This window comes from Anguilla rostrata, chromosome 17, assembly GCF_018555375.3.
Source record: "Anguilla rostrata isolate EN2019 chromosome 17, ASM1855537v3, whole genome shotgun sequence".
Taxonomy (NCBI): domain Eukaryota; kingdom Metazoa; phylum Chordata; class Actinopteri; order Anguilliformes; family Anguillidae; genus Anguilla; species Anguilla rostrata.
This window is the reverse complement of record NC_057949.1, coordinates 518,041-543,897: the sequence shown is the minus strand read 5'-3', so window position 1 is coordinate 543,897 and position 25,857 is coordinate 518,041. Positions and strand designations below refer to the sequence as shown.

General features: G+C 43.0%; 2 protein-coding genes across 7 annotated transcripts in view; both read left to right on the top strand.

Moving 5' to 3' along the window:
- The window catches only part of LOC135243690 (caveolae-associated protein 1-like), a 35,868-nt gene extending 23,467 nt beyond the window's left edge, over positions 1-12,401 (top strand). The window contains exon 2 of the mRNA XM_064315683.1: positions 9,118-12,401. Coding sequence (XP_064171753.1) covers positions 9,118-9,849 — 732 coding nt within the window. The 3' untranslated portion in view covers positions 9,850-12,401. The remainder of the gene's footprint in view (positions 1-9,117) is intronic.
- Positions 12,402-14,307: 1,906 nt separating this feature from the next.
- Positions 14,308-25,857, top strand: part of LOC135243788 (signal transducer and activator of transcription 3) — a 40,751-nt gene continuing 29,201 nt past the window's right edge. For 3 of the 6 annotated variants that reach the window (XM_064315821.1, XM_064315820.1, XM_064315816.1), the window contains exon 1: positions 15,699-16,085. The gene's annotated coding sequence lies outside the window, so the exon portion shown is untranslated. Of the gene's footprint in view, positions 14,362-15,697; positions 16,086-21,980; positions 22,122-25,857 lie in introns of those variants that run through there. The other 3 variants (XM_064315817.1, XM_064315819.1, XM_064315818.1) reach the window with 3 other exon arrangements.

The window sequence follows — 25,857 nt, the reverse complement described above, 5'->3', positions numbered from 1 at the left end:
ACACCTTCATCATGCCTACATCTCTACACCTTTTCATGTCTACACCTCTACACCTTACATCTCTAAACCTTCATGTCATTCACACCTATTTATGATTTTGAAGGTAGAGATCAGGAATGAAAGGGGTGGAGCTTCTGTTGGACAGGGCTTTAGGGTCCCCATCGCTGTCCTATTCTAATCCATTTTTCTGCCTTTAACAGGTCAAAGAGTCAAGTCAAGTTAGGTAATTTGCCAAGACCATTATAATCATGTATTAAATCACCTGTCAGATAATCTTACTTGTTGTTTTGTCAACTGTCTTCCCAAAACTTTGAAAAAACCTCCATGTGTCAGGCTATGGATTATTATATGATTACATATTTTAAGTATGTCTCGTAAAGCATTTGTAAACTTTTTATGACCTTGAAATGCACTGTATTCACTTGGCCAGTGTGGCAGGGCGTCTTTGCAGAGAATAATGAACTCTTCTAGAATGTATTGATCATCGAATAGTAGTGGCTTCTGATGTGTGTGCTTGTCATGAATGAATGCTCACATCAGCTGTGAGGGAGAAACCTAAGTTTATGTCCCAATCTATGATACATCTGGCATTTTAGCACACATTAAAGCTCAGTAGAACAACATTGGGTGATGGATTATGCTTCTTAGAATTATTGTTAATCTATAATGGGTCTGAAAGTGTAGGATCTGGCCAGAGCTTTTGAGAGACTTTAGATGAATTCATATATTATTTGGTATAGGCCACATGTTTTGTCAATGCTGAACATAAGCAGCATTCTCTCCATAACAAGTCCTCATTGTTGAGTGGTCACCCATTAGCCTGACAGCCAGACCAGTGATACTGGAGCATAGCTAAGCAGCTACTTGGTATGGTAATACTCTGTTTGGATCCCATTGAAACTCACTGTAAGTAGCATAAATGGGCAAAATGAAGTTGGGCATGCTAATTGGTTATAACATGACAATTTTTTAAATCCCGGGGGGCCAAATCTACTAGCATAAAACAAGAGCTATGATTTTGTTTGTTCGGTATGACTCACTGTGTGGTGCAGTGCCAGGGCTGACCCCAGGTCAGTGGCAGTCCATTCCCTCCCTGTGCGGTGCAGTGCCAGGGCTGACCCCAGGTCAGTGTCAGTCCACTCCCTCCCTGTGCGGTGCAGCGCCGGGGCTGACCCCAGGTCAGTGGCTCTCAGTGGGGAGGGTGGAGGGGGCACATGGTCTTCTGGACCGGTTCCCTGCTGGAGATGGGAGCAGAGCAGGGGGAGCTACATGCACATGCACTGAGATTAATGCCAAAGCTGTGGTATTGTCTGGTTTCTGCAATCGTAGGAACTGAAACTGGCTTGATATCACAGAGACTGTTGCCTTAGCAGCATTGCAAAGCAAGAACACTCAGACCCTCTAAAGAGTCCATTAGAAAAAGGCCTGCATTCAATCAATTTATTCTTTACTTTGACAAGGAAATGCAAGAATTCGTTTGGCAAGTTAATTTTGGTGATTACTGAACTCCAAAATGTGATTATGAATAAATAATAATTCTTGCTTTTAATTGGTAGTTAAATTTGAGGGCAAATATTGATTGAAACCCAGTCAAAGACTCACTAAACACTGCTGGTAATCGCCATAATAGAGAGAGGCACTAGTGCAAAGTAAGTTTGGATCTAATATGGAAAAGGGGAAAAACCCAGTTGTACAGCATATAAACAAGGGTATGTGTGTGTGTGTGTGTGTGTGTGTGTGTCTGTAGGCATCTGTGTGTGTGTGTGTGTGTGTGTGTGTATGTGCGCGCGTCTGTGCATGGAATAAACAAAGCATTCCTAGGACAGGTGGTGTATTTTCTAAGCCTTGGCAACCGTGTTTATTTTAACAGCTAAACTAAAACTAAAACGAAACTAACGGTTGCAGAAACCATTTCCGTTTTGTTGCTTAGTGCTGTGCAGCAGATATCACCGGACCCCTGTGACGTTCCCCTTTGGGAGTTAGCTGTTCTGAAGCTAAAGCATGGACGGAGAGTGGATGCTGGAGTTCTTACAGGCATAGCAGCTGTACACATGTAGGTCTGAGCCAGTGGTGCATTGGAAATCAGCAAGGTGCTGCTATGACTCAGGAACAAGTGGCAAAAACAGATGATTATTTAAGTGTTCTATCAGGTCAGAAATGGATCATCTTAGACCATACTGACAGCAGGAAACACCTGAGCCCAATGAGGTTCTGCTCCATCTTACCTTCGTACAGTCACTGCATTTCACATTTACATTATAGGCATTTAGCTGATGCTTTAATCCAGAGCGACTTACAGTTAGTGTAACATCATACATAATAATGTCATACATACATGTAGTGTAACACTACATGCACTCCAAGCAGACCTCTCCATAATGTCTCCTCATGCCTGCCTGCTCCGTCTCTTCTCCTCTGCCTTCTTTCACGGATCTTGTGGTCCCTGGATGGTGCCACTGATTTGATTGTCATTGTAATCTCGCTCTTGCGGTATTTCCTTACCATGTTAGATGCAATTTTATAAGTCACGCTGGCTAAAACAATCTGCAAAAATTTTTACAGCGTAAATTGTAGCTCAGCGGACAATGAGCACTTTCTTTTGCCCTACCACAGCGCACCATGTGATCATTTTTAGATCGCCCTACCACAGGGCACCATGTGGTCATTTCAGGGCGGCCTACCACAGCGCACCATGTGGTCATTCTCAGGGCGGCCTACCACAGCGCACCATGTGGTCATTCTCAGGGCGGCCTACCACAGCGCACCATGTGGTCATTCTTAGGGCGGCCTACTACAGCGCACTATGTGGTCATTCTCAGGGCGGCCTACCACAGCGCACCATGTGGTCATTCTTAGGGCGGCCTACTACAGCGCACTATGTGGTCATTCTCAGGGCGGCCTACCACAGCGCACCATGTGGTCATTCTCAGAACTCATGTGGTAAGATCTCAAGAGATCTGGAGACTTTACCACTTTTCACCTTCCCCACCTTCACTCGGCTGATGTTAATGCTTAGAAAATATTGGTCTTTACTGAGGAAGGTGGGAGGGTGTAAGGGTCTGTAGGGGGAAGGTGGGAGGTCTTTACTGGGGAAGATGGGAAGTCTTTACTGGGGAATGTGGGGTGTCTTCACTGAGGAAGCTGGGAGGTCTTTACTGGGGAAGGTGGGAGGTCTTTACTGGGGAAGGTGGGAGGTCTTTACTGGGGAATGTGGGAGGCCTTTACTGTGGAAGGTGGGAGGTATTTTCTGGGGAAGGTGGGAGGTCTTCACTGAGGAAGGTGGGAGGTCTTTACTGGGGAAGGTGGGAGGTCTTTACTGAGGAAGGTGGTAGGTCTTTACTGGGGAAGGTGGGAGGTCTTTACTGGGGAAGGTGGGAGGTCTTTAATGGGAAAGGTGGGAGGTCAGCACTGGGGAAGGTGGGAGGTCTTTATTGGGGAAGGTGGGAGGTCTTTACTGGGGAAGGTGGGATGTCTTTACTGGGGAAGGTGGTAGGTCTTTACTGGGGAAGGTGGGAGGTCTTTACTGGGGAAGGTGGTATGTCTTTACTGGGGAAGGTGGGAGGTCATTACTGGGGAAGGTGAGAGGTCTTTACTGGGGAAGGTGGGAGGTCATTACTGGGGAAGGTGGGAGGTCTTTACTGGGGAAGGTGGTATGTCTTTACTGGGGAAGGTGGGAGGTCTTTACTGGGGAAGGTGGTAGGTCTTTACTGGGGAAGGTGGTATGTCTTTACTGGGGAAGGTGGGAGGTCATTACTGGGGAAGGTGAGAGGTCTTTACTGGGGAAGGTGGGAGGTCATTACTGGGGAAGGTGGGAGGTCTTTACTGGGGAAGGTGGTATGTCTTTACTGGGGAAGGTGGGAGGTCTTTACTGGGGAAGGTGGGAGGCCTTTACTGGGGAAGGTGGGAGGTCTTTATTGGGGAAGGTGGGAGGTCTTTACTGGGGAAGGTGGTATGTCTTTACTGGGGAAGGTGGGTGGTCTTTACTGGGGAAGGTGGGAGGCCTTTACTGGGGAAGGTGGGAGGTCTTTACTGGGGAAGGTGGGAGGGTGTAAGGGTCTGTAGGGGGACACATCCCTTGCATGCAAAGCTAGGCCCAGCCCTAGCAGGTGGGTGTGAGGGGAGAGGCCGTATTCTCCACGTTGCCCTGCCCTTTCTCATTCTGCACGCCACAGTGCCAGCATCTTATTTTGAAACTCTGTTGCCCAGGCGACAGGGCACTGTGTATCTGTTGCTGGCACGGCAGGGCAGAATGTGGCAGTGGCCTGTTTCCAGGGAAGGCGGCTGGAATCCCAAGCAGAGAAGAGGCGGGTGAGCCTGAAATAAACTGGGGAGCGGCCAGCGGCCGGCCAACACACCGCTCCAGATAAGGAAGGGGAGCCAGCTTTTATGAGCAGTCTCACAGGGCAGAGTATGGGGGGGGGAGTGCAGCAGGGTGCAGGGCACACAGGGCTGGGATTGAAGGTACCGCCTGTCTTAAAATCTACAGATGAGGAAACGTCCTCATTTACAAAGAGGTAAAACAGGCAATCCAATCAGAGATTTATGCCACTGTCATTTTAATATGGCTTGTTCAGTGTTTGTCACAATGAAGGTTTCATTCTGCTGGCATAGAGCAGATCAGTAGGTCTGTGTGCCACATCCTAAAACCTGCAGTCCTGGGCAAACTACAGTGGCTGTCATTTTATAATACACACATTTGTACAGCTGGTTTTTATCACAGTGTTGCGCTGTTAGAACCTTTCATGGACGGGGGAAGGGGGTTGACCGTCGAAACGCATCTCCAACCAGAGATTGGTTGAGATGTAAATTTGTTACAAACTAATGGTATATTTTTTACTTTTTTCTACTGAGACCAGACATTAAATTGTCTGGTCGAGACCACAAACTGGACCTGTAAAAATAATTTGAAAACCAGGCAATATGGTCAAAAACCATCTGGGAAGCCTACTGCAGAGATACTCGATTGTTCAGAAAATGTTTGACCTCAGAGTGCTGCAGCTGGTCATAAGTCACCCAAAATATGTTAATATGTTTCTCCTTCCTTTTGAGAGAAATTCAAGAATTTGGTGTTAGCAAAATGCCATAAAATCTAGTATCTTGTTAAAAAAAACAGTAAAAACCTCCCGAATAAATGTATGAACTAAAATAAAATGGTGGAGGTGTAGTTTGATTTGTAGGTGCTGCAGAGGTGTAAACTATACAAAAATAATAATATAATATAAATAATAATGTATAATAAAATGGGCAAATACATACATGGAAACACATACTTTCAAATACATGAAATAGTGCCAGTCCTTGCTGGTGATATAGTATCTCAGTAGCAGGTTACAGCTGCTGTTATCTTGAGTCATACTGAATTACAGCCTCCATACCTGCACAATGCATATCCTGAACTGTTTTTCTCCTCATATGCCCCCTAGTGGTGGACTGCAGTCACTGCTTTTTCATCTTCCATACAAGTTCAGACTTAACCTTAAGTAGGTTCCCTGACCTACACACAACAGCATCCAAATCCTCACTAATGAATTCTTCCATCACAGCTCTTCCTGTCGTTTTTTTAATGCAGTTACACAATGTAAGTTAATTTTGCTCTGAGAAATTATTTTAAACCATGTAAACAACAAGTCATATTAGTCTGATGCAATGATGCTTCAGGTTCATTTTTAGGTCCTGCAGCTCCTGTTACATTATTATTGCCTTGTCATAATTTCACGGGATCTCTCCAGCCCTGTCCCTCGGTTCGTGGTCATGGACTGCTTCAGTCCTGTTCCTCCCCTGCCCATGCCTTGACGCAGTCTGGAGCTCTAGATCCATCACCCGGCTCCTCTAAATGACCCTATACTGAACTATACCATTTGGTCTATTATTCCTGTTAGCTATCACCTCAACTGTAACCTGCTTAACCCATTTAATTTGCTATCTGCTACTTCACACCAGGCTGGCCAGTGGAGGATGGGCTCCCCCTCTATAGCTATGTTCCTCTCCAGATTTCTTCCCATTGCAGAGTTTTTTTCTCACCAGCATTTGAGGGGTTTCTCTCCACAGGGAGTTTTTTTTTACCTTATATATTTGCTATTTTTTTGGCCTGGTGTTTGCTCTGTTTGCTCTTTTTGCTCTGTTTCTTGCCTTGAATTGAATAATGGCTAGGGCGGCAAGGTTGTGGGTTCGAATTTCAGCTTGGGCCTTTCTGTGTGGACTTTGCATGTTCTCCCTGTGTCCGTGTGAGTTTCCTCCCACAGTCCAAAGACATGCAGGTAGGCTAATTAGAGACTCTAAATTGCCTCTTGCCCAATGCATGCTGGGATAGGCTCCATGACCCTGCTCAGGATAAGTGGGTTTTGATAATGGATGGATGAATAATGGCTACTTATTGTAATTCTCTCAATTGTGACAAACAGAGATTACATTTTACATACAATTTATGTATACAGCAGGATATTCATTGAAGCAATACAGGTTTAGTGCCTCGCTCAAGGGTACAATGGCAGTGCCCCAGCTGGGAATTGAACCCACAACATGTGAGTTACAAGCCCAGTATCCTAACCATAATAGTACATTGTTGACACATATAATAGTATTTCCACATATGGCAGTGAAGAGAGTGGTCAAAACAGGTCTGGCTTATAACAGCAACCACCAAGAGTCATAAATTTTAGTTAGCACTCAGAGAGTGGTGAGGCTTGGTTCTGGGAGCACAGATGGATGAAGAATAGGGTTTTTAAGGTGCGAGATCATGTGATTAGAATGTTCTTAACTGAACATCATAATGCTGATGTAACAATCACTATTGGTAATTGAAAGCATTACAGTTCTACACTGACTGAACACTGACTGAAATAATTGAGGAGTCACAGGCCGAGTGAATCAAACGAATGCAGCGGCCGGCAGCAGATAAACAACATCAAGAAGGCTCTCTCCAAGGAGACAATGGAGAAGACCAGGCAGAAGACTAAGAAGAACACGGAGAAGACCAGACAGAAGACATAGAAGAACATGGAGAAGACCAGGCAGAAGACATAGAAGAACATGGAGAAGACCAGGCAGAAGACAAAGAAAAACATGGAGAAGACCAGAGAGAATACCAAAGAGAACCTGGAGAAGACCAGGCAGAACACCAAGGAGAACATGGAGAAGACCAGGCAGAAGACCAAGGAGAGCATGGAGAAGACCAGGCAGAGAACACTTGAGAATATGGAGAAGACCAGGCAGAAAATGCTTGAGAACATGGAGAAGACCAGCAGAGAATGCTTGAGAACATGGAGAAGACCAGGCAAAGAACATCTGAAAATGCTTGAGAATGCCATTTGACTGTAGTGATGGCCAAAAATGATCATAACAAGAACCAGTGCAGCAACATACATCTAGCATATACATATCTTACAGTATTTGACGGGTGTAGAGCTGGACTCCCATGTTCCTTGTGTCTCTCATTCATGTAGCTTACATGGATTAACTTCATACAGGTACATTGCCTAAATAACCAACATTGGACTGCATAACTGAACATAGCTTGTGTATAAAATAGGCAAAGTGAAATAAAATATTTCTTGTATCTGTGTTATGTGTTCATGCATTCATATGTGCAACGTATTGATAATGTCAGCAAAATAATACAGTGTAGCAGCGTTTAAGTATAAACCTGGTCTGGGTTGATTTAAAATCCAAACGCATTATTGTGCATCAAACTTGCACAGCGTCAAATTTTTATAGGACACGCCTCCTATTGTAGCATCCAACCCCTGCTGATACGATCCAAACTGCAGACCATGAAACTGCCAAACCCGCTGAAGGCAACAAATATTTGGTTTGCAGGAGAGAAAACTAGCAATTTCACCTCTGCCCAAATGTGTTTGAACTTATGCCATCATGAACATCACAAACCCTTACAGTCTCACAAAATAGAAGGATGCCAGAGAATCGTTTTCAGAAATCGCATCCAGTATATTAGTCAATAAAATACCAATAAATGTTTGTTTTTAACTATAGTTTCCATTGAAAATACTGTACAGTTGAGGGTATAAACATATTCAACAGCTGGAACAAGCACTGGAGGAAAAAGGTTCACTAGTAGGCGGTACCACATGCATCCTGACTGTACCATGGTTTTTATACTTTAATCACACGCACAAGTATGATCACTCACACACTCACTCTCTCATATACACACACACACATACACACACACACACACATGCACGCACACAGCGCAACCCCAGCTACCAAGCTCCTATTGAACAGCCACCTACCAACACTATTTAAATCAGCACTACAATGGTCTGCCAGCATCAGGACTATTTACCAACTATTGTGTGGTCTTTTTACTGTTTGCCTGAATTACCCACTAGTGGGCCCATGCATGTTTGTTGCCATAAGCATCGTGTTTAGTTAGTATTTAGTTTACTTTATGTTGTGTGCTCAGTATCATGAAGTGCACTAAAAGTTGCTTTGGATTCTACCACTGTAAAATATAGCCAGAAAATATCCACCAATCACTGTCGCTGTTGTTGTTTCTTATGTTTGATGGTTGTTGGAGCTCTTGTCTGATTTCAGCATGAAAAGTGGGACAGCCTGCCTCAGCCCTATTTTACTACCCTGATTTCTGTACCATGTAGTACCAGGACCCACAGGTTTGAAATTGAAAATGTAAACTTTTAATTTTAAAAGCCCACATGTGTAAGAGGACACTATTTGCAGCTGGTGTATTTATGGCACCTCCTTAAAATGGCCATATTCTTCAGTATTGTCTTATAAAATATATATATTTTATTAATGTTTTTTATTTTGTTCTGTTAAAAAAAACACACATACATACATTATTGTGATTGCACAGCAACTGTAGCCTATATCCAGGCTAGTTAATAGATCAGATTATTACAAAGGATAATTAGGGAGAAATGTTGTTAGAAACATAAAAACAAAACAATCAAATAAATGAATAAGCAAGTGAACAGATAGCTAAACACCTGGAGGATGAGAAGCAATCACATTATTGCTGCCCTTAGAGAATACATACTTAATATAAAATCATGTGATAATTCTGAGATATAAGGCTCTTTTTCAGCATTTACTTACATTTGAGTTTGTTTGTTCCTCCTCTCTTTCCCTGTGCTGCAGGAGGAAGGGAAAGCCGCAGCAAAAGTGGATGCGTCCAAGCCGGCGAAGGGTGTGGACATAGTGGCCGAGGGTGGGCAAGGAGAGGGGGAGGCTGAGACAAAGGAGGGGGGAGAGGAGGCGCGCACAGGTGCGTCCTCGGATGAGGAGGTGGAGATTGAAGAGATCATTGAGGAGTCGCGGGCCGAGCGAATCAAACGCAGCGGCCGGCAACAGATAGACAACATCAAGAAGGCCTTCTCCAAGGAGAACATGGAGAAGACCAGGCAGAAGACTAAGAAGAACATGGAGAAAACCAGACAGAAGACCAAGGAGAACCTGGAGAAGACCAGGCAGAAGACCAAGGAGAACATGGAGAAGACCAGACAGAACCTGGGGAAAACGATGGAGCAGCTTGGTAACCGCATAACCATTAAGCCTGAGCACAAGGAGAAGCTGGAGACCTCACCGAAGAAGGTGAAGAAGGCCTCCAACCCCTCCGTCTACAAGGTGCCACCCTTCACCTTCCACGTGAAGAAGTACCCTGAGGGGGCTGAGGAGGAGGTGGTGCTTGGCACCGAGGGCGAGGAACAGGAGGAGACAGCCAAGATGAAGCCTGTGGAGGAGGGTCTGGAGGAGGCGCTAGTGGAGGTGTCGGAGGAGCTGAGTGGGCCGGAGGCGAAGACCCTGCTGAAGGTGGCCGAGGACTCAGAGCTGGTGCTGGTGGAGCTCAACCACAAGAAGGATGGGAAATAACCAGGGGTCCTGGAGCAGAATGAGTGTGAAAGCAGGAGGAGGAAGGAAGGGAAGGAATGCAAAAAGGGGAGGGTAGAAGAGGAGAACAAGTGACAACGCTGGAAGAGAATGTGAAAGTGGAAGATACACAATCTGCACTGGTGTGAAAAAAGGACGTGTGTTGGCTTGAATGGGTTACTTTTATCATCCATATCTTTAGAGAATATTTTGGTTTTTTCTCTTTTGATTTTTAACATTGTAACCACTGAATTTGTTTTAGACCCTTCAGTCAGCCAGAGATGACAGGTAAAACGTATATCGTCTTTACTGTCCATTTTGTATGTTTTTCTTTGTTTTCAAGTTTACTTCATGAGTGACTATTGCTTATAATGTTCATTTAGTATTTTTCAAGGCAGTATTTCTGATGTATTTCCTGATCAGTTTTTAACTTAAAGAGAATTTGGCAGTTCAGTGAAACAGTTACTCATACATATTCTATAATGCTAAGGTCACGTGGATGCTATTATTTGGAGCTTTAAGGTCATGCAATATGGGTGTTAGCAGAGTAATGCCTGGGTTAACGAACATGAGAAATGAACAGATGGTTTGTATTATGGGTGAGGAGGGTTTCTAACATACCACATGACACATACTACATTTTATTGACATAAATCATTTTGCAAGCTTATATAAATTCTAAGAAAATCCATAAAACAAAGATTTTTATGTAAAATTGCCTTTCAAACAAATTGCCTTGCTGCTAATGAGAAAAAGCACACATACACCTACCCACACACAGATATTAGGACAACAATGCAAAAATGAATGTAATTTCAATCAATGATGTGTGAGCTTCCAGTTTGATATACAGCTGCTAAGGAAATTACAGACGGCTGGCTGGAACAGGGCCCCGATGAAGAGTCAACGACGTCATAAAGGTCCCACTCCACTGTGTTTGTGATGCAGTCGGTGTCAGAATGGATTTAGCCTCTGATTTGCGCTCATCGGGTATAAAGTGATGCTTGGTATGATCGGTGGCTATAGCATTGCCTCTAATTTTACTGTAAATATGTCTGCATCCCCACAATTTCATCAGAAAGTTATGTAAATATGCTTATAGATAAATATTCAATATCTGTATCTGTTGTTCTGCAAGAGCTTACATGGAACTAATAATTTCATAGCTGTACTACCCTAACTGATCGTCAGCATTAACTGGATTCCCTCTCCACCCCCACTGCAGAGGTAAAGACCTGTGCAATACATTTTAGAACTTCAGTAATGGCAGATGATTTTATAACGTTTTGCATGACACATACTGAAATGTTATTACTATGCAAATTCCTTTTTTGTACCAGATCAGATTATGCGATTTATAGGTAGAGATCAATGTGCCTGGACCTATTAGCAAAAACAGGATTCTCTGCACGGTGACTGTGGATTTGAGCCGGTCCAATTAATGGTGCTTTTTGAGGAGCTTTTTGAGGAGTAGGCCATAATGAGGTAGACAAGTCAATGTAGGTACTGCATACATACAGGTAAATGCCTTTCATCTGAGGTGAAAGCACAATAATAATTGGTCAAATGAATACTTCAGGTTTTACTTTTTATGTTCATGTTTTACATTAAGTGTGCATACAAATGACATGCAGAATACATGCATGTAAAAAAAAACTGTAAACTTTTTTTAGTTATCTAACTGTTTTTATCAGTTCCTATTTCTAATTAGTATCTACATCTAAGGACATTTATTCTACCTTGCACTCAAATCTGGCTAGAATATGAAATACCAAATTGACTAATTTAATGCCTGAAATCTCACCATGTCACTGATATTTTAACTGAATGGGTTGTTCAGATTTGTCATAACCCCCCCCCCCCCCAGCATTTACATTTTTTGACATAATACAAGGTTATTGGGTGACAAAAACGTGTTGCAGTAAACATATTTTCAAAAACTTTTTTTCTATTTATTTATGTTGAATATTCCTTGTAGTGCAGGTTTCAGTATAGAAAAGTATATGGTCCTTGAAATTAAGACCAGAGACTTATGTCCCCCACAGGGGACAAAATGAATTTCCGGGCCTTGGGAGGATATCACTGATAACTGTTACTGTTACTGCGGATGATTCATTTGTCTTATTTTGTTCTGTGGCTGTACATTTATAGACAGTTATAATGTATGCCTTAATTCATTGATAAACTACATACTGACCTTGAATTCTCATTTAATGGTTTAGTTGTGGGTTTGGCAAAGGATGGGAGGAAGCTAAGATCCTTTATGAATTTTGGGTGGAGTGCCGTTGTGCTGCTTGCTAAACATGCCTGATTCTATTTAAGATGCTTTTATGTGTTATTCTCAGTAAGCAAAAATGCTACAGACAAACACATACCAGCACAAACCGTGAGAAAGAAATGTGTCTTCTCTTTTTGATTGTTGAGTTTTAGCAATTTAACTATGCTTAAATAGCCATACTTATATCGACCACATTGTTTCAGATTCTGTCTCTCAGTTTTTTTCACATTGCCAAATAAAAACAGCATTTCAATAAAAAGTATTTCAATAAATGAAACCTGATCCACACCAGTCATTTCATTTTTTCACAGAACTACCAGACAAATCCAGAGGGTGCCCAAATCTAAAGGTAAATCTAACTCTAACCTATTAGGTCTGCTGTTGGTCTATTGACAGAATTGACAGAAGCAATTTTTCATTTCCCTTGCTTGAAGTCAGTACATCGTAAGTAAGTTTGCTTAGTACATGTATATGAACATGTGTGCCTGATACATGCACCCCAAACATAATTTGTCTAAAATGCATTTGTGTAGAATGTAAAGCAAAGCTGTTTAAAAGTGTAATGATGAAGAGTGCAGTTAGGGTTGCCAGTTTCCCTCAATACACATAACTTTGCTGTGACAAGATGGCAGGAAGCTCAAGACATTTCCAAAACTAGGATAGTGAAACAGAACGAATATATTTAAGTGTTTTGAGCTTTAATTATACAGCTTATTTATAAAAAGTAATGCTTTGTATGTCAAAAATGGAAAAAGACTATATGGAAGCTGTAATGTTATCTGACAACATGATTTTAAAGTCATAATGAATGGTGCAACCCATTCAAATATCTTATGAAATTAGAGGTTAATTTGTAAATTAAAGACCGTGACATCAATTGTCCAATGCATGCATGGAAATACCTTATTTTGAGCCTTTTGAGCTTGGAACTGAGCCCCAACTTAAAATGGCAGCCAAATAGTACACCCTTTATAAAATGTACATTTTTTTACAATCATAAATCTTACCAGAGTTGCGCACAATGAAGCTTCACAGCGATGAAGAGGCTTGTTCCATTTACACACTTTATACATTATATTGCCAAAAGTATGCGGACACCCCTTTGTCTGGAGCTGTTACCTTAGTTCCAGTACAGGCAAATCTTAATGCAATGACATTCTAGATGATTCTGTGCTTTCAACTTTGTGGCAACAGTTTGGTGAAGGCCCTTTCCTGTTTCAGCATGACGATGCCCCTGGGCACACAGCGAGGTCCAAATAGAAATGGTTTTGTCAAGGTCGGTCTGGAAGAACTGGAATAGCTTGCACAGAGCCCTGACCTCAACCCCATCCAGCATCTTTGGGATGAATTGGAAAGCCAACTACGAGCTAGGCCTAAACGCCCAAACAGTGTCCGGCCTCACTAATGCTCCTCTGGCTGAATGGAAGCAAATTCCTGCAGACATTCTTCAATATCTACTATAAAGCCTTCCCAGAAGAGTGGAGGTTGTTATAGCAGTAAAGAGTGGACCAACTCCATATTAATGCCAGTAATTTTGGATGATATGTTTGATGCCAGGTGTCCACATACTTTTGGCCATGCAGTGTACCTGGTCACGCTATCATGATGACTTTTCATTCAGTTTTTAAAATAATTTTATTAATTAAAACAGTGCTTCGCAGAAGTCCTACACTTGGTTCTACATTCACATACACAAAGCCAGCTGTGCAGTGATGATCATGCACTTGATGGTTCTGTGACAGTTTAATTAATTTAATTTTTACAAAAATGGGTTTTTGGAACACTGTTTCAGTGCCTCACTACAGCAATACAACAGTTCACTGAAATTCAATTTCCCAAGTCAATAGCATATCACAGAGTTCTCCAAATTGAGAGACGTCTTCTCCACACAAGGAATTTAGACTGCAGGACCCACAGGACCTGCTATTCCAATTGCATTCATTTGTTTTTGTTACCTTTTTATTCAGCTATATTTATTTTGGTTGTGCATGTTTGAGCTAATCACACAGGTCACATTTCAATATTCTCCCATGAAAGTACTAACAAGTTTCACATTCGTTTTCAGATATTTTTGTTTCTGAGATGTGAGTTGCACGAGTTATATCAATCATGTCAGTTCCCAGTTGGGGAAGTGAAAGAACACAAAAACTAAAGGTTACTTAAGTTGGGCAAATCCAAGTCGTGTGTCTGAATTGACTGCCGCAGCAACCTGGAAACTACAGTGTCTAATTCTCAGGGTGAGTAACCGAGAGAAATTCACATTTTTCACAAAGGATGTGTTCATCCTGGAAGAAAGATATAATTTAACTATCAAACTGGCCGCCTCAGTGAGGAAAAGGCTTTAGAAAGGGAATATAATGAGAACATATTTGGCACACATTGTCAAACTTGTTTCCATATGTAAGCCATCATGCTTAAGCTGTTAGCTGAATATTGTGAGGTTGCAGGGCCATCCACTGAGGAGCGTGGCACAGCTCTGTCCGCCCTGCCTCCTGTGTGAGGAGCTATCTCAGGCCAACAGAATTTCACCAGATGATGATGTGATGAAATTGCAAAATATTCAATTTATTTTTAGAAATTAGGTCAGCAGTTCGTAAGTCCAGCAAATAGAGACTGGGTCACTTGTTTCCTGTAAAGTATTGAGCAGTACTTTTATTTTGAGTGTTTGTTGAATACTGCAGTGATTACACCCGTCAGATAATGTGACATCACAAGGAAGAGTATTGTAGCAGGACATATTGACTTGGCAGTGTGTCGGGTGGCTAGTTTAACCAGCCGGACACAAAGCTGTGCTGTGGCCTTTCGATTCCGTTTTGCCGAAGTCTCACCTCTTCTGTGGTATCTCAGTTCTGCGTCATCTTACATAACTCACGGGCAGGGAGCTCAGAATTTGGCTAATGTCATTGCACTGCAGAATGAGAGAACAGGGCTTGGTTCCCATGCTGGACAAGTATGCTCGCTAAAATCATATAAAAGATCCCTTCCTAAAAAGCAGAGGGCTTTTATTTACAAACTGGATATATAATATGAAATGATTCATGAAATCCCAGAAGAATCTATCGTTCTCTGTGGCAAAATATCCAGAGCAAAACTTCTAAGTATTAAGTATCTGATACTCTTGTTTAAAGCCGATACGATTAAAGAAATGTTTTAATGATGCATGTGGCGAAATCGTTTCGTAACCAAGATGAAACCGACATGAAATCACAAAACAGAACGCAAAAAGCAACCCGAACTATTTATAGGGATCATTTTTCTTACACTGCTCCAATTTTTCGGAGCCCCACGAAACTTAATGGGCTCTAGCGTTTGTCTTATTAAACTGTTACTGACGTAATCACTGCCAGTAATTCAGATGATTTCTAGCATGGCTTTTCTGAGAAAGCATGTTTCCTCCCTCCGAGAGTGGAACTGTTTATGGGTAATTTCCCCTTGTGAAGCGAGGGGGTTTGTCTTCAAGGGAACAGCGACGGCGTAGGCAGTAAACAGTGCTTGCGGACTCTTTTGCGATGGAACCGCCCCTTTGAAATGTCTGCGCACCGATTGGGCGACATGTAGCAAACTCGTTGTTAGCACAGTGACCGAGGCCCTTTCCGCTCAGCCAACGCTTCACGGAGCTGTCTGTGTTAAATGTGACCTCCCAGGCAGCGTTTCGTTTCGTTTCGTTTCGTTCACTGCGGACGTGGAGGATTTGTCTGAAATGTAGTTAGCTGAACTGGCTGTAACGTGTTAGGTAGAAAAACAAAAATTTCCCGAGCTTACTAATTCCACCAAATATAATCATAACAGCATTCGTTTGTTGGTTTGGTTGCAGAATAGGTGAAACCATTAAAACAACTTTTTGTCATATAGATTGGATTGACGTTTTGTCGCATAGCTTGCTCGGTGCTTGTCTTTTGCTCTGGGAAGTATAAGGACTCCACCGTTTCCTCTTAATCAGGATTCTCATAAATAGCAAAGGGTAAGTTTTTTTGGCTGTCTGTCGATGTGCTGTCTATCTTTACGTCGCAACTGGCTAACTCGCTGCATTGTATCATTGTACGTTCATTATTTGATATGTTTGGAAATGGGTCTGGTAATGCTCGTCATTGTAGCTTGTTGGCATAAGCCATACATGTCGCCCTGTTTACGTAACAGAAGTAGGCCTAACTGCTAGATCGATATCTAGATGCAGATAATGTAAGTGTGTTTCTTTTTTGTTCGTTGCCTGTGTGTCGTTGTTCACTTTTGAATGTAGAAAACATTAAAGCCATTCACAGTCCATGTTTTTTCTTGCATTGCATCTTCGTTGACACTTTGAAATACTAGCTCACTCTAAGTTATCTGCGCCAATTTCTGGTGCATGCAGAACGTAACACCACGGCGGTTATGTTATGTGGAATAGTTGACGTTAGCTAGCCTACTGTCTTGCTTAGATTGCGATATTGGAATGTTTTTGTGTTGCAGAACGTATTAATTTACGTATTAACATAACGTATTATTATTATGATTATTATTATTATTATTATTATTATTAGTAGTAGTAGTAGTAGTAGTAGTAGTAGTATTTCTATACATTGTAACGGTATCGTTCTTGCTCTGTACTCTTACAGACAAGACACCTAGTTTTATTTTTGAAGACAAGGTGTTATCAGCCGTGTTTGTTTCGTTTTGTCTAATAAATAATGTTGTATATGGTTCAGTGACTGTATTTGGTTATACGCATTCCCGTCCCGTATCTCATATTTATTATCTATGATAATTATAGCGTTCCTGGTCCAGGCAATGATATTTCTGAGTGGATGGTTGTAAGTGTCACACCTCTGCATCGTCTGCAATGACGTTTGTGCATTTGCGCCAGAGGTACCATACCTTCAGGATGTCTTCTCTGACTTCTGATTGCTCTGCTCCGCCACGTGAAATTAACACTTGTAGCCCTTTTTTTCTTGTAGAATGTCTATACCAATGCACAGTCGTCAAAGCTACAGTAAAGCAATAGTTTATCCACCGTAACATATTAAACGTTATTGTGGACATTACAATGCATCCAACTGAAGTGCATCATTCCATCCACTTGGAAATAAGTCTCCGGTTGATGTTAGAATGTTACGCTGCTCGCCTGCCCTGAATTCTTACAGGGTTGGTAAGCCGTTTAGTTTCGTATAGATTTCATTATTAAAATGTCTTTTGAAGTTGGCATTAATGGCTCCAACATTGCTTTCCGCTGTTTCCATTACCCACCATGCACATCGAGGTGTTGGAGTTCTCTTTGTTTATTAACTCAATGGATCATTGCTTTATAGGTCACCTCAGTGTTGGCTGGCTAACTAGCTAAATACCTTCCATAAACGTGTAGGCTTTGTGTCCTGGTTGTTGCTTCTTTTGTTTTATATTTATCTGTCACATTTATTCAGAATTTTTTATAAATACGATTTTGGTTTATCTTGGGTGTGTAAATTGTTTCTCTGAGAAAAAAGGCTTTTAAAATGTTGTATATGGCTGAATTTAAATGAAAATAGAACTGTGTGCTGTAGGAATGGGTCTGTCGCAGCCACACGCCTTAAGGGGGCGGAGCTTCAAGGTCAGAGGAGTAGGAGGGGGCTGCACGCAGACTGCAGAGGTTGACAGTCTTCTTTGTAAGATCATGCAGGCATGGCTGTGGCCTTTCTGCACCCCTGTGGTGTGCTGGAGATGGAGATTACAGACCCATATGGCTCCTATACCGGGCAGATAGAGCCCCGAGTCTCCTATACTGGGCAGATAGAGCCCCGTGTCTCCTATACTGGGCGGATAGAGCCCTGTGTGTCCTATACTGGGCAGATAGAGCCCCGTGTCTCCTATACTGGGCGGATACAGCCCTTTGTCTCCTATACTGGGCAGATAGAGCCCTGTGTGTCCTGTGCTGGGCAGATAGAGCCCTGTGTGTCCTGTGCTGGGCAGATAGAGCCCTGTGTGTCCTATACTGGGCAGATAGAGCCCTGTGTGTCCTATACTGGGCAGATAGAGCCCTGTGTGTTCTGTGCTGGGCAGATAGAGCCCTGTGTGTCCTGTGCTGGGCAGAGAGAGCCCTGTGTGTCCTGTGCTGGGCAGATAGAGCCCTGTGTGTCCTGTGCTGGGCAGATAGAGCCCTGTGTGTCCTGTGCTGGGCAGATAGAGCCCTGTGTGTCCTATACTGGGCAGATAGAGCCCTGTGTGTCCTATACTGGGCAGATAGAGCCCTGTGTGTCCTATACTGGGCAGATAGAGCCCCATGTCTCCTATACTGGGCGGATACAGCCCTTTGTCTCCTATACTGGGCAGATAGAGCCCTGTGTGTCCTGTGCTGGGCAGATAGAGCCCTGTGTGTCCTGTGCTGGGCGGATACAGCCCTTTGTCTCCTATACTGGGCAGATAGAGCCCTGTGTGTCCTGTGCTGGGCAGATAGAGCCCTGTGTGTCCTGTGCTGGGCAGATAGAGCCCTGTGTGTCCTGTGCTGGGCAGATAGAGCCCTGTGTGTCCTGTGCTGGGCAGAGAGAGCCCTGTGTGTCCTGTGCTGGGCAGAGAGAGCCCTGTGTGTCCTGTGCTGGGCAGAGAGAGCCCTGTGTGTCCTGTGCTGGGCAGAGAGAGCCCTGTGTGTCCTGTGCTGGGCAGAAGAGCCCTGTGTGTCCTGTGCTGGGCAGAGAGAGCCCTGTGTGTCCTGTGCTGGGCAGAGAGAGCCCTGTGTGTCCTGTGCTGGGCAGAGAGAGCCCTGTGTGTCCTGTGCTGGGCAGAGAGAGCCCTGTGTGTCCTGTGCTGGGCAGAGAGAGCCCTGTGTGTCCTGTACTGGGCAGAGAGAGCCCTGTGTGTCCTATACTGGGCAGATAGTGCCCTGTGTGTCCTATACTGGGCAGATAGAGCCCTGTGTGTCCTGTGCTGGGCAGAGAGAGCCCTGTGTTCCCTACACTGAGCAGATAGATAGGGGCGATATCAGAGCACATGGGAAAGAGGGAAAGAGATGGACGACTCTGAACCATAGTGATTCTAGTCAATACTAAATCACTCAATTAATCAATCACTCAATCAATCAATCAATCAATCAGTCTATCAACTCAGATGTTTGAGAAGCACAACTGAATAATCTTTCAATCAATGCTTTTTCTGTATCACAATTTTCAAGCAAGCTTTCTCACAGCGCTTCACACTTAGTCTGATGGGAGCAGTAGTTTTCGGGGCATTAATTAAAGAAAATCATGACTCATTTTAGGTAGGTTTTGATAAAGCCTGAAGACCAAAATAGTTTGTACTTGCTTCACATGGTATGTGGAAGGCCATTCAGAAGGCTTGGAGTCCTGGAACTAAAACATTCTGCTGTTGGTTTTAAGCTTTGACATTTTTACTCCGTGTGGAAGGGGAGAAATGGCTGCCTAGTTTGCTAAAATTTTTGATTGGATTCAAATCCATTTGATTTGTTCAGCGCTTCAGAGAACTTTTAGAAAGATGCTTCATAGAGGACACATAGGAAAATTTGGAAAAAAACCAGGCCTGAACCCCAAAATGAGTAAGAAAAAAAGAAGAAAAAAAACTTCCCAGTGGGGCGGTGAAGGAAATAGGAATAGCTGGAGGTGGCAAGTTTTTGTAGGTCTTTGTGCTGCTCCTGGCTCACAGTCTTTACAGAAACTCTTGTCTGGCAGTCTGGGCAGTTATTATTGTGGCAGTGATTGACACACCAGAGATGTGCCACCTTAGACATTGGAGGGAATTGTGTTGTGTGTTCTCTCCCAACATTATGATTGTTGCTATCTCTCCTATGGGAGAGTTTCTGTCTTTCCTCTTTTTTTGACTAGTTGGCCAGCTTTTTCACTTCTCAACTGGAACCATATCAGCATGTTCCTAGGACCAACTTGCAGTCCCATGTGCAAGCATGCTCTTCCCTAAAGAACGGAAATCCCTCAGACTCCCTCAGGGTCTCTCAGGCTCCCTCAGACTCCCTCAGAATCCCTCAGAATCCCTCAGACTCCCTCAGAATCCCTCAGAATCCCTCAGAATCCCTCAGACTCTCTCAGACTCCCTCAGAATCCCTCAGGATCCCTCAGACTCCCTCAGAATCCCTCAGAATCCCTCAGAATCCCTCAGGATCCCTCAGGATCCCTCAGGATCCCTCAGACTCTCTCAGACTCCCTCAGGATCCCTCAGGATCCCTCAGGATCCCTCAGACTCCCTCAGAATCCCTCAGAATCCCTCAGAATCCCTCAGGATCCCTCAGGATCCCTCAGACTCTCTCAGACTCCCTCAGAATCCCTCAGGATCCCTCAGACTCCCTCAGATTCCCTCAGACTCCCTCAGACTCCCCCAGACTCCCCCAGACTCCCCCAGACTCCCCCAGACTCCCCCAGACTCCCCCAGACTCCCTCAGACTACCTCAGACTCCCTCCCCCAGACTCCCTCAGACTCTCCTAGACTCCCTCAGGCTCCTTCAGACTCTCTCAGGATCCCTCAGACTCCCTCAGACTCCCTCAGACTCCCTCAGACTCCCTCAGATTCCCTCAGATTCCCTCAGATTCCCTCAGGCTCCCTCAGGCTCCCTCAGGCTCCCTCAGACTCCCTCAGACTCCCTCCGGCTCCCTCAGGCTCTCTCAGGATCCCTCAGGCTCCCTCAGACTCCCTCCGGCTCCCTCCGGCTCCCTCCGGCTCCCTCAGGCTCCCTCAGACTCCCTCCGGCTCCCTCAGGCTCAGACTCCCTCAGGCTCTCTCAGACTCCCTCCGGCTCCCTCAGAGACGTGCTGCTCCTGGCTCAGTCATGGAAGCGCAGAGTGCTGCAGAGGCTGCTGCTGTCATTGAGAGCTTCCTCCTGGTGGGCTGCACCGGGAGGAATGTTGTGTCTGGCATGTTGTGTCGTTTGATGGCGAGTCACACCACACCAGCTGCTATATTACAAGCTAATATATTTGGTTTCATCTGACTCGGAAAGTGTCTTTGCTTTCATTTATCCGTGTTTTAATGTCAACAAAAGAGTGAAAATATAATTTTAAGGTTTTAACTCCAGCGTCCTGAGACTGCTCATCACAGACATTCAGTGCTCCTGCAACCAAACTATGAGTTGAAAACACAGATTCTGTGTTCTTGCTTTATTAGTAGACGATTCAGGACAACTATGCCGAAGACGGAGTTTCTAAGCGCCACCATGTTGCACTAGTAGTCCATTTAACACGCACCCCCTCCCTGCAGTCTCATCTGCAACTAGACCCCCCACCCACGACACACTGGACAAGAGTGTCTGCCTGGGAATTCATAAAACATTTCAGTTCACCACCAAAAATTTGTATTCCGTCATAGCAACAAGGTAAACCCAACAGAAGAGGAAAACAACAGCACTGATTCTCTGACCCTGTTCAGACCTGCACTTTGTATCCAGATATATCCAGATTGTGTCTAGATTCAGTCGAGACAGATGTCAGTTCACACCTGGTATCAGAATGCGTCTCCACATGCATCTCGAGTGACTACTTGTGATCAGATCTTACTTCCCCGCTCAATATGCAAATAAACACGTACATCATTTCCGTTTGCAAAGACCAAATGCGTTGTTGTTTTTAACCGGCGGGAGGCAGAAATGCACTACCTGTGCCTAGTCTGCCGGAAATTAAAAGAAGAAGAAGTCTGCAAAGACCTTGGCGCGTGAGCAAAATCAAAACAAAAACAGACTGGGTCTATTCCTTGGTGTGTTCCAGGCAAACCAAATCACCCAAGATGTTTGACGCACTCGTAATATGTCTCTATGCGCTTTTCTAAATTTTCAAACATCGTGGACAAAGCCAGCTTACGCGATTTGAGAACCAACTGGAGATGAGAAAAAGGAGGAACAAAAGGAGAGCCGCAGCGCGAATGAGTGCGTACTTCCGCTGTGGCCCAGGGAAGTACGCACTGCTAAAAGAATGTGACCATATGCGCCCCAGACCACCTCCACTTGTGATCGGATCACCCAAGACGCATTTTAATGCCAGGTCTGAACAGGGTTTCTGTCTCTGTCTACTGAACACAGATAAGATTTCATCGTCCATAAGTAAGTGTTACTGCTAAAAATATTTTGGTTATATACGTTATTTTTTAAATTGAGTGTCTTTAAATAGGTTAGTGGTATTTTATAATAAGGATATTTCACACTGTAACGTAGGCGTTCTTTGGCAGCTTCAGCAGGGTTTGTGTTTCATGCACCAGATGCGATGTGTGCTGGAACATTGACAAAACATGGTGGACGGGTTGAATATTGTTTTAATGAATGTTGTCCCATCCCCATACAAGAAAACATTACATACTGTAGAGTACAGAAAAACATATGAGAGTTACTGATTACACATTTCGGTACTGTACCACATTGTGACAATGTTTTTGCATTTTTAAATCTGATATCAGTGTTTCATCTTAAACCTTCACAAGGGGCACATTTAGCCTATATGCTTTATAATGGACAAAAAGCATTTTATTCATTTTTGGAGAGATTTTGGATATGTTTCTGGACCCCAAGATATTTTAGACTACTGTACTGAAGGGAAGCTTGTAATTCCCACTTGAAAATGATGCAACAGTTTAAGAGTCTAAACAGTTGATTTGTAGTGAAATGCATGACAATGTTGTGATTTACTGCAATGCATAATTCAGACATTTTGGATAGATTTGGAGACACTGGGTACACTGCTTACTTTTTGTTTCATTTAAATTTAGTAGTTCTGCATATCCACCTGTAGATTTTACGCAATTGTGGTCAAGGAGTTTTTTATCCAGGGCATGTATAGTTTAACTTTTTTATATGTGGGATCTCTCAGTATTTCATTTCAACTAAAATAGAGCAAATTCATTTTTGCTTTTTTGCCTAGACAATTGCATTTTTGGCACTTCTTCTAGTTCTTCTTAAATTATGAATAATATAATCAAATTAGTTAGTATCATAAGTGTCCTGCTTCATTTAAGCCATTGTTCATGTCTCTGTGATGCTTATAACGCTTTAAATAAGGTACCCCCTAAATGGGCAAGGATTTGGCAGATTTTACATGTGTGCAAAGGGGTTGAACGTAAGAAAAGTGCCAGAATTTCACATCGTTTGGAGGTCTAGTTAACTTTGACCTCTGCTCTTATCTGTGGCCCTAGCCCCGTCCATCCTGCTTGCTTCGGCAGTGCTGTGAATGTGCAACAGGAGGCAGAGCTGACAGCTGCCCTGATTGGTTGTTAAGATTCAGGTGCAGTGAAATTTGAAGTGGCTGATTTCAGAGCCTTGGGCAGTCAGAGAGACCGGTTTTATTTATTTTTTTGTTTTTAGGCCTTTTACTTTGTTGATATCTGTTGGGAGGTGAAAGAAATTTTACCAAATATGGACGAAAGTGTTCTACAGCAAACTTACTGCATCTTGGAGAAACGATGGCGAATCTAGGAGACAGGTCCTTGCACAACTGTGCATGCCCCATGTCCTGGTTCTGAGCTGGGGATCGCCTCCAAAGAATGGATGTTTGGCTGTTATGAAGCCTTTCTTTTATTAGCAGCACTGCTGCCACAGCAAACATCTCACTATCGCTACTGCTGTCATCCATTTTCACTATATTAACCTAGATATTAGCCAGATGAGAATTGCAACGAACAAGGAAGCAACTGTAGACGAGGAAGTGGATGGAGTCGTTGCTGTGGTAACCGTAAGCAACATCTCATCTCACCACTTTGTGCACAGGTCAGTGTTATAATGTTGCAAACCATGAGTTTTGGAGAGAGGGGATACAATTTAGGGGAGGGGCAATAGTTGGTAATACATGAAAGGCACATAGGTGGAGCCAGCGAGGGGGAAACCAGGGGCTAACTAGATCAAGCTGGCTATCATCATTGCTATTTTATTATTAATGTCAGCAAATTACACTGAATAATTGTTTTCTTAAAGATTAGCAAAGGTATTTGGCAAAATTAACAGGGTAGGATTAGAGTGCTGTCCTTATGCAGTTACAGAGTGGACTAATGGTCCAAATCAATGGCCTGAGGGATCATTCCCTGACATTATTTGATCCCCTGGTAAGGCACCACATCATCTAGGCTGCACTATGATCCATGGCCATGAAATGTGTGCTAATATTAGCTAGCTGACTGTATTAGCTGGTTTCAGTCGAAAGACGAAACAACTGAATCCCACTATAGCTATCTCAGCTAGAAAGGCTCTTTACAATTGGAAAAGGTATGTGCGATATATAAACTGGTATGACTACATAAATCTTAACAACAAACTGTAAAATAGTACTACTATTAATAACTAATAGTAACAAACTACTAAAATGCCAAATGTGGGGCTGAAGAACGATTTAAAAATATAACTCAGGGCTCCAGACTAACTTTTTACATTGGTTGCACTGGTGCGGCTAACTTTTTCATTTAGGTGCACCCAAAATTTTTCACCACGCCTTTTGGCACTGCAATAATACATTTTAAGCGTTACTTTATTGTCAGTTGCCATACACATTGGTAATTTCTTAACACATTATGTAAATGATTGTAAACAGGAATAAAGGTGCAGATAAATGTTTTTAGTTTATTTTAATCGCAGCACAAACAAGAAATCGCAATAACCTCAATTGTTTAAAAAATAAACTTAAAAAGTGTTGATGTTTAAAGTGCTTGACAAATTTAAATAAATAATTCAAACTCAAATAACTCTAACAAAAGTGTGCACTGCTCCCGGAGCAGTTTATATGTTTCACACATACATGCCTAGTTTTTTTCCCCTACCTGCATTCAGTGAAGAAGAATATCAGGGTCATAAAATTTTGAGAAAAAAAAAAAACAATTTTTAGGAAAATATATTACCAGAAACCAACAAAACGGGTGAGAGGACAGTCTGATGGCAGCCTGAGCCTGCAGTTTCCTCAAAGTCTGTGTGGTTCTTTCAGTCAGAATAGACACAGTTTCTTGCAGTCTTTTCAATGTCCTGATACTTATGATAATGTGGTGCTGATGTGCCAAAAGATTAAGTAATTCGTTATTTGTGAAACCTATACTAAAGTATAACTTCACAAGATGCTCCACGTTCCTCATTTTAACGCAGGCAGCAGGCTGCTCTTCTGATATTTCCTCGCTAAAATAACACGTAGCCTAAAATTTAGTCTTTATTCTCATAATGTTATTACTTTTTTTCTCGTAAAATTACGACTTTATTCTCATAATATTTTTTATGACTGTTTTCTTGTAAGATTACGACTGTATTCTCGTAATATTACGACCTTATTTTTAAAATCTCCGAATTTTTTTTCCTCAATGTGGCCCTAATAATCTATCGTAACACACAAAGACAGACCTGTGCACCGGTGCGACCAATGAAAATGTTTAGTCGCACTGTGCGACCAAAATGGTCGTACTCTGGAGCTTTGATAATTGGAGCTAGTCCAAAACTAAAAAGGATTTCTATCTAAACTAATATAAAGAGAAATAAATCCCTATCGAGGGTGTCACAACTCGGGGCTGAGCTGGATATTATAGTTTTTCATGCATGGCTATGCATGGCAAATTGTGGTCACTCAGGGACGATCTGAGAGGGCCGTTTGGTAGGACGCATGCGCGAAAGTAGGCGAAACGCGAACATGTTAGGGTTACCTAACGTAACGTTAGGCAAGAAAGCTGTGCTTAAAAATGTCATGCCATTCAAAGTGGTGATTTAGGGAGATGCAGATAGATAAAGGCGTTGCGCTAACCTAGTTAGCACGTATGGATCGCCTACTTTAGTTAACCTAGTTCGCGCATACAGATGCTATCCTGCACGCATGAGTAGGAGCTAT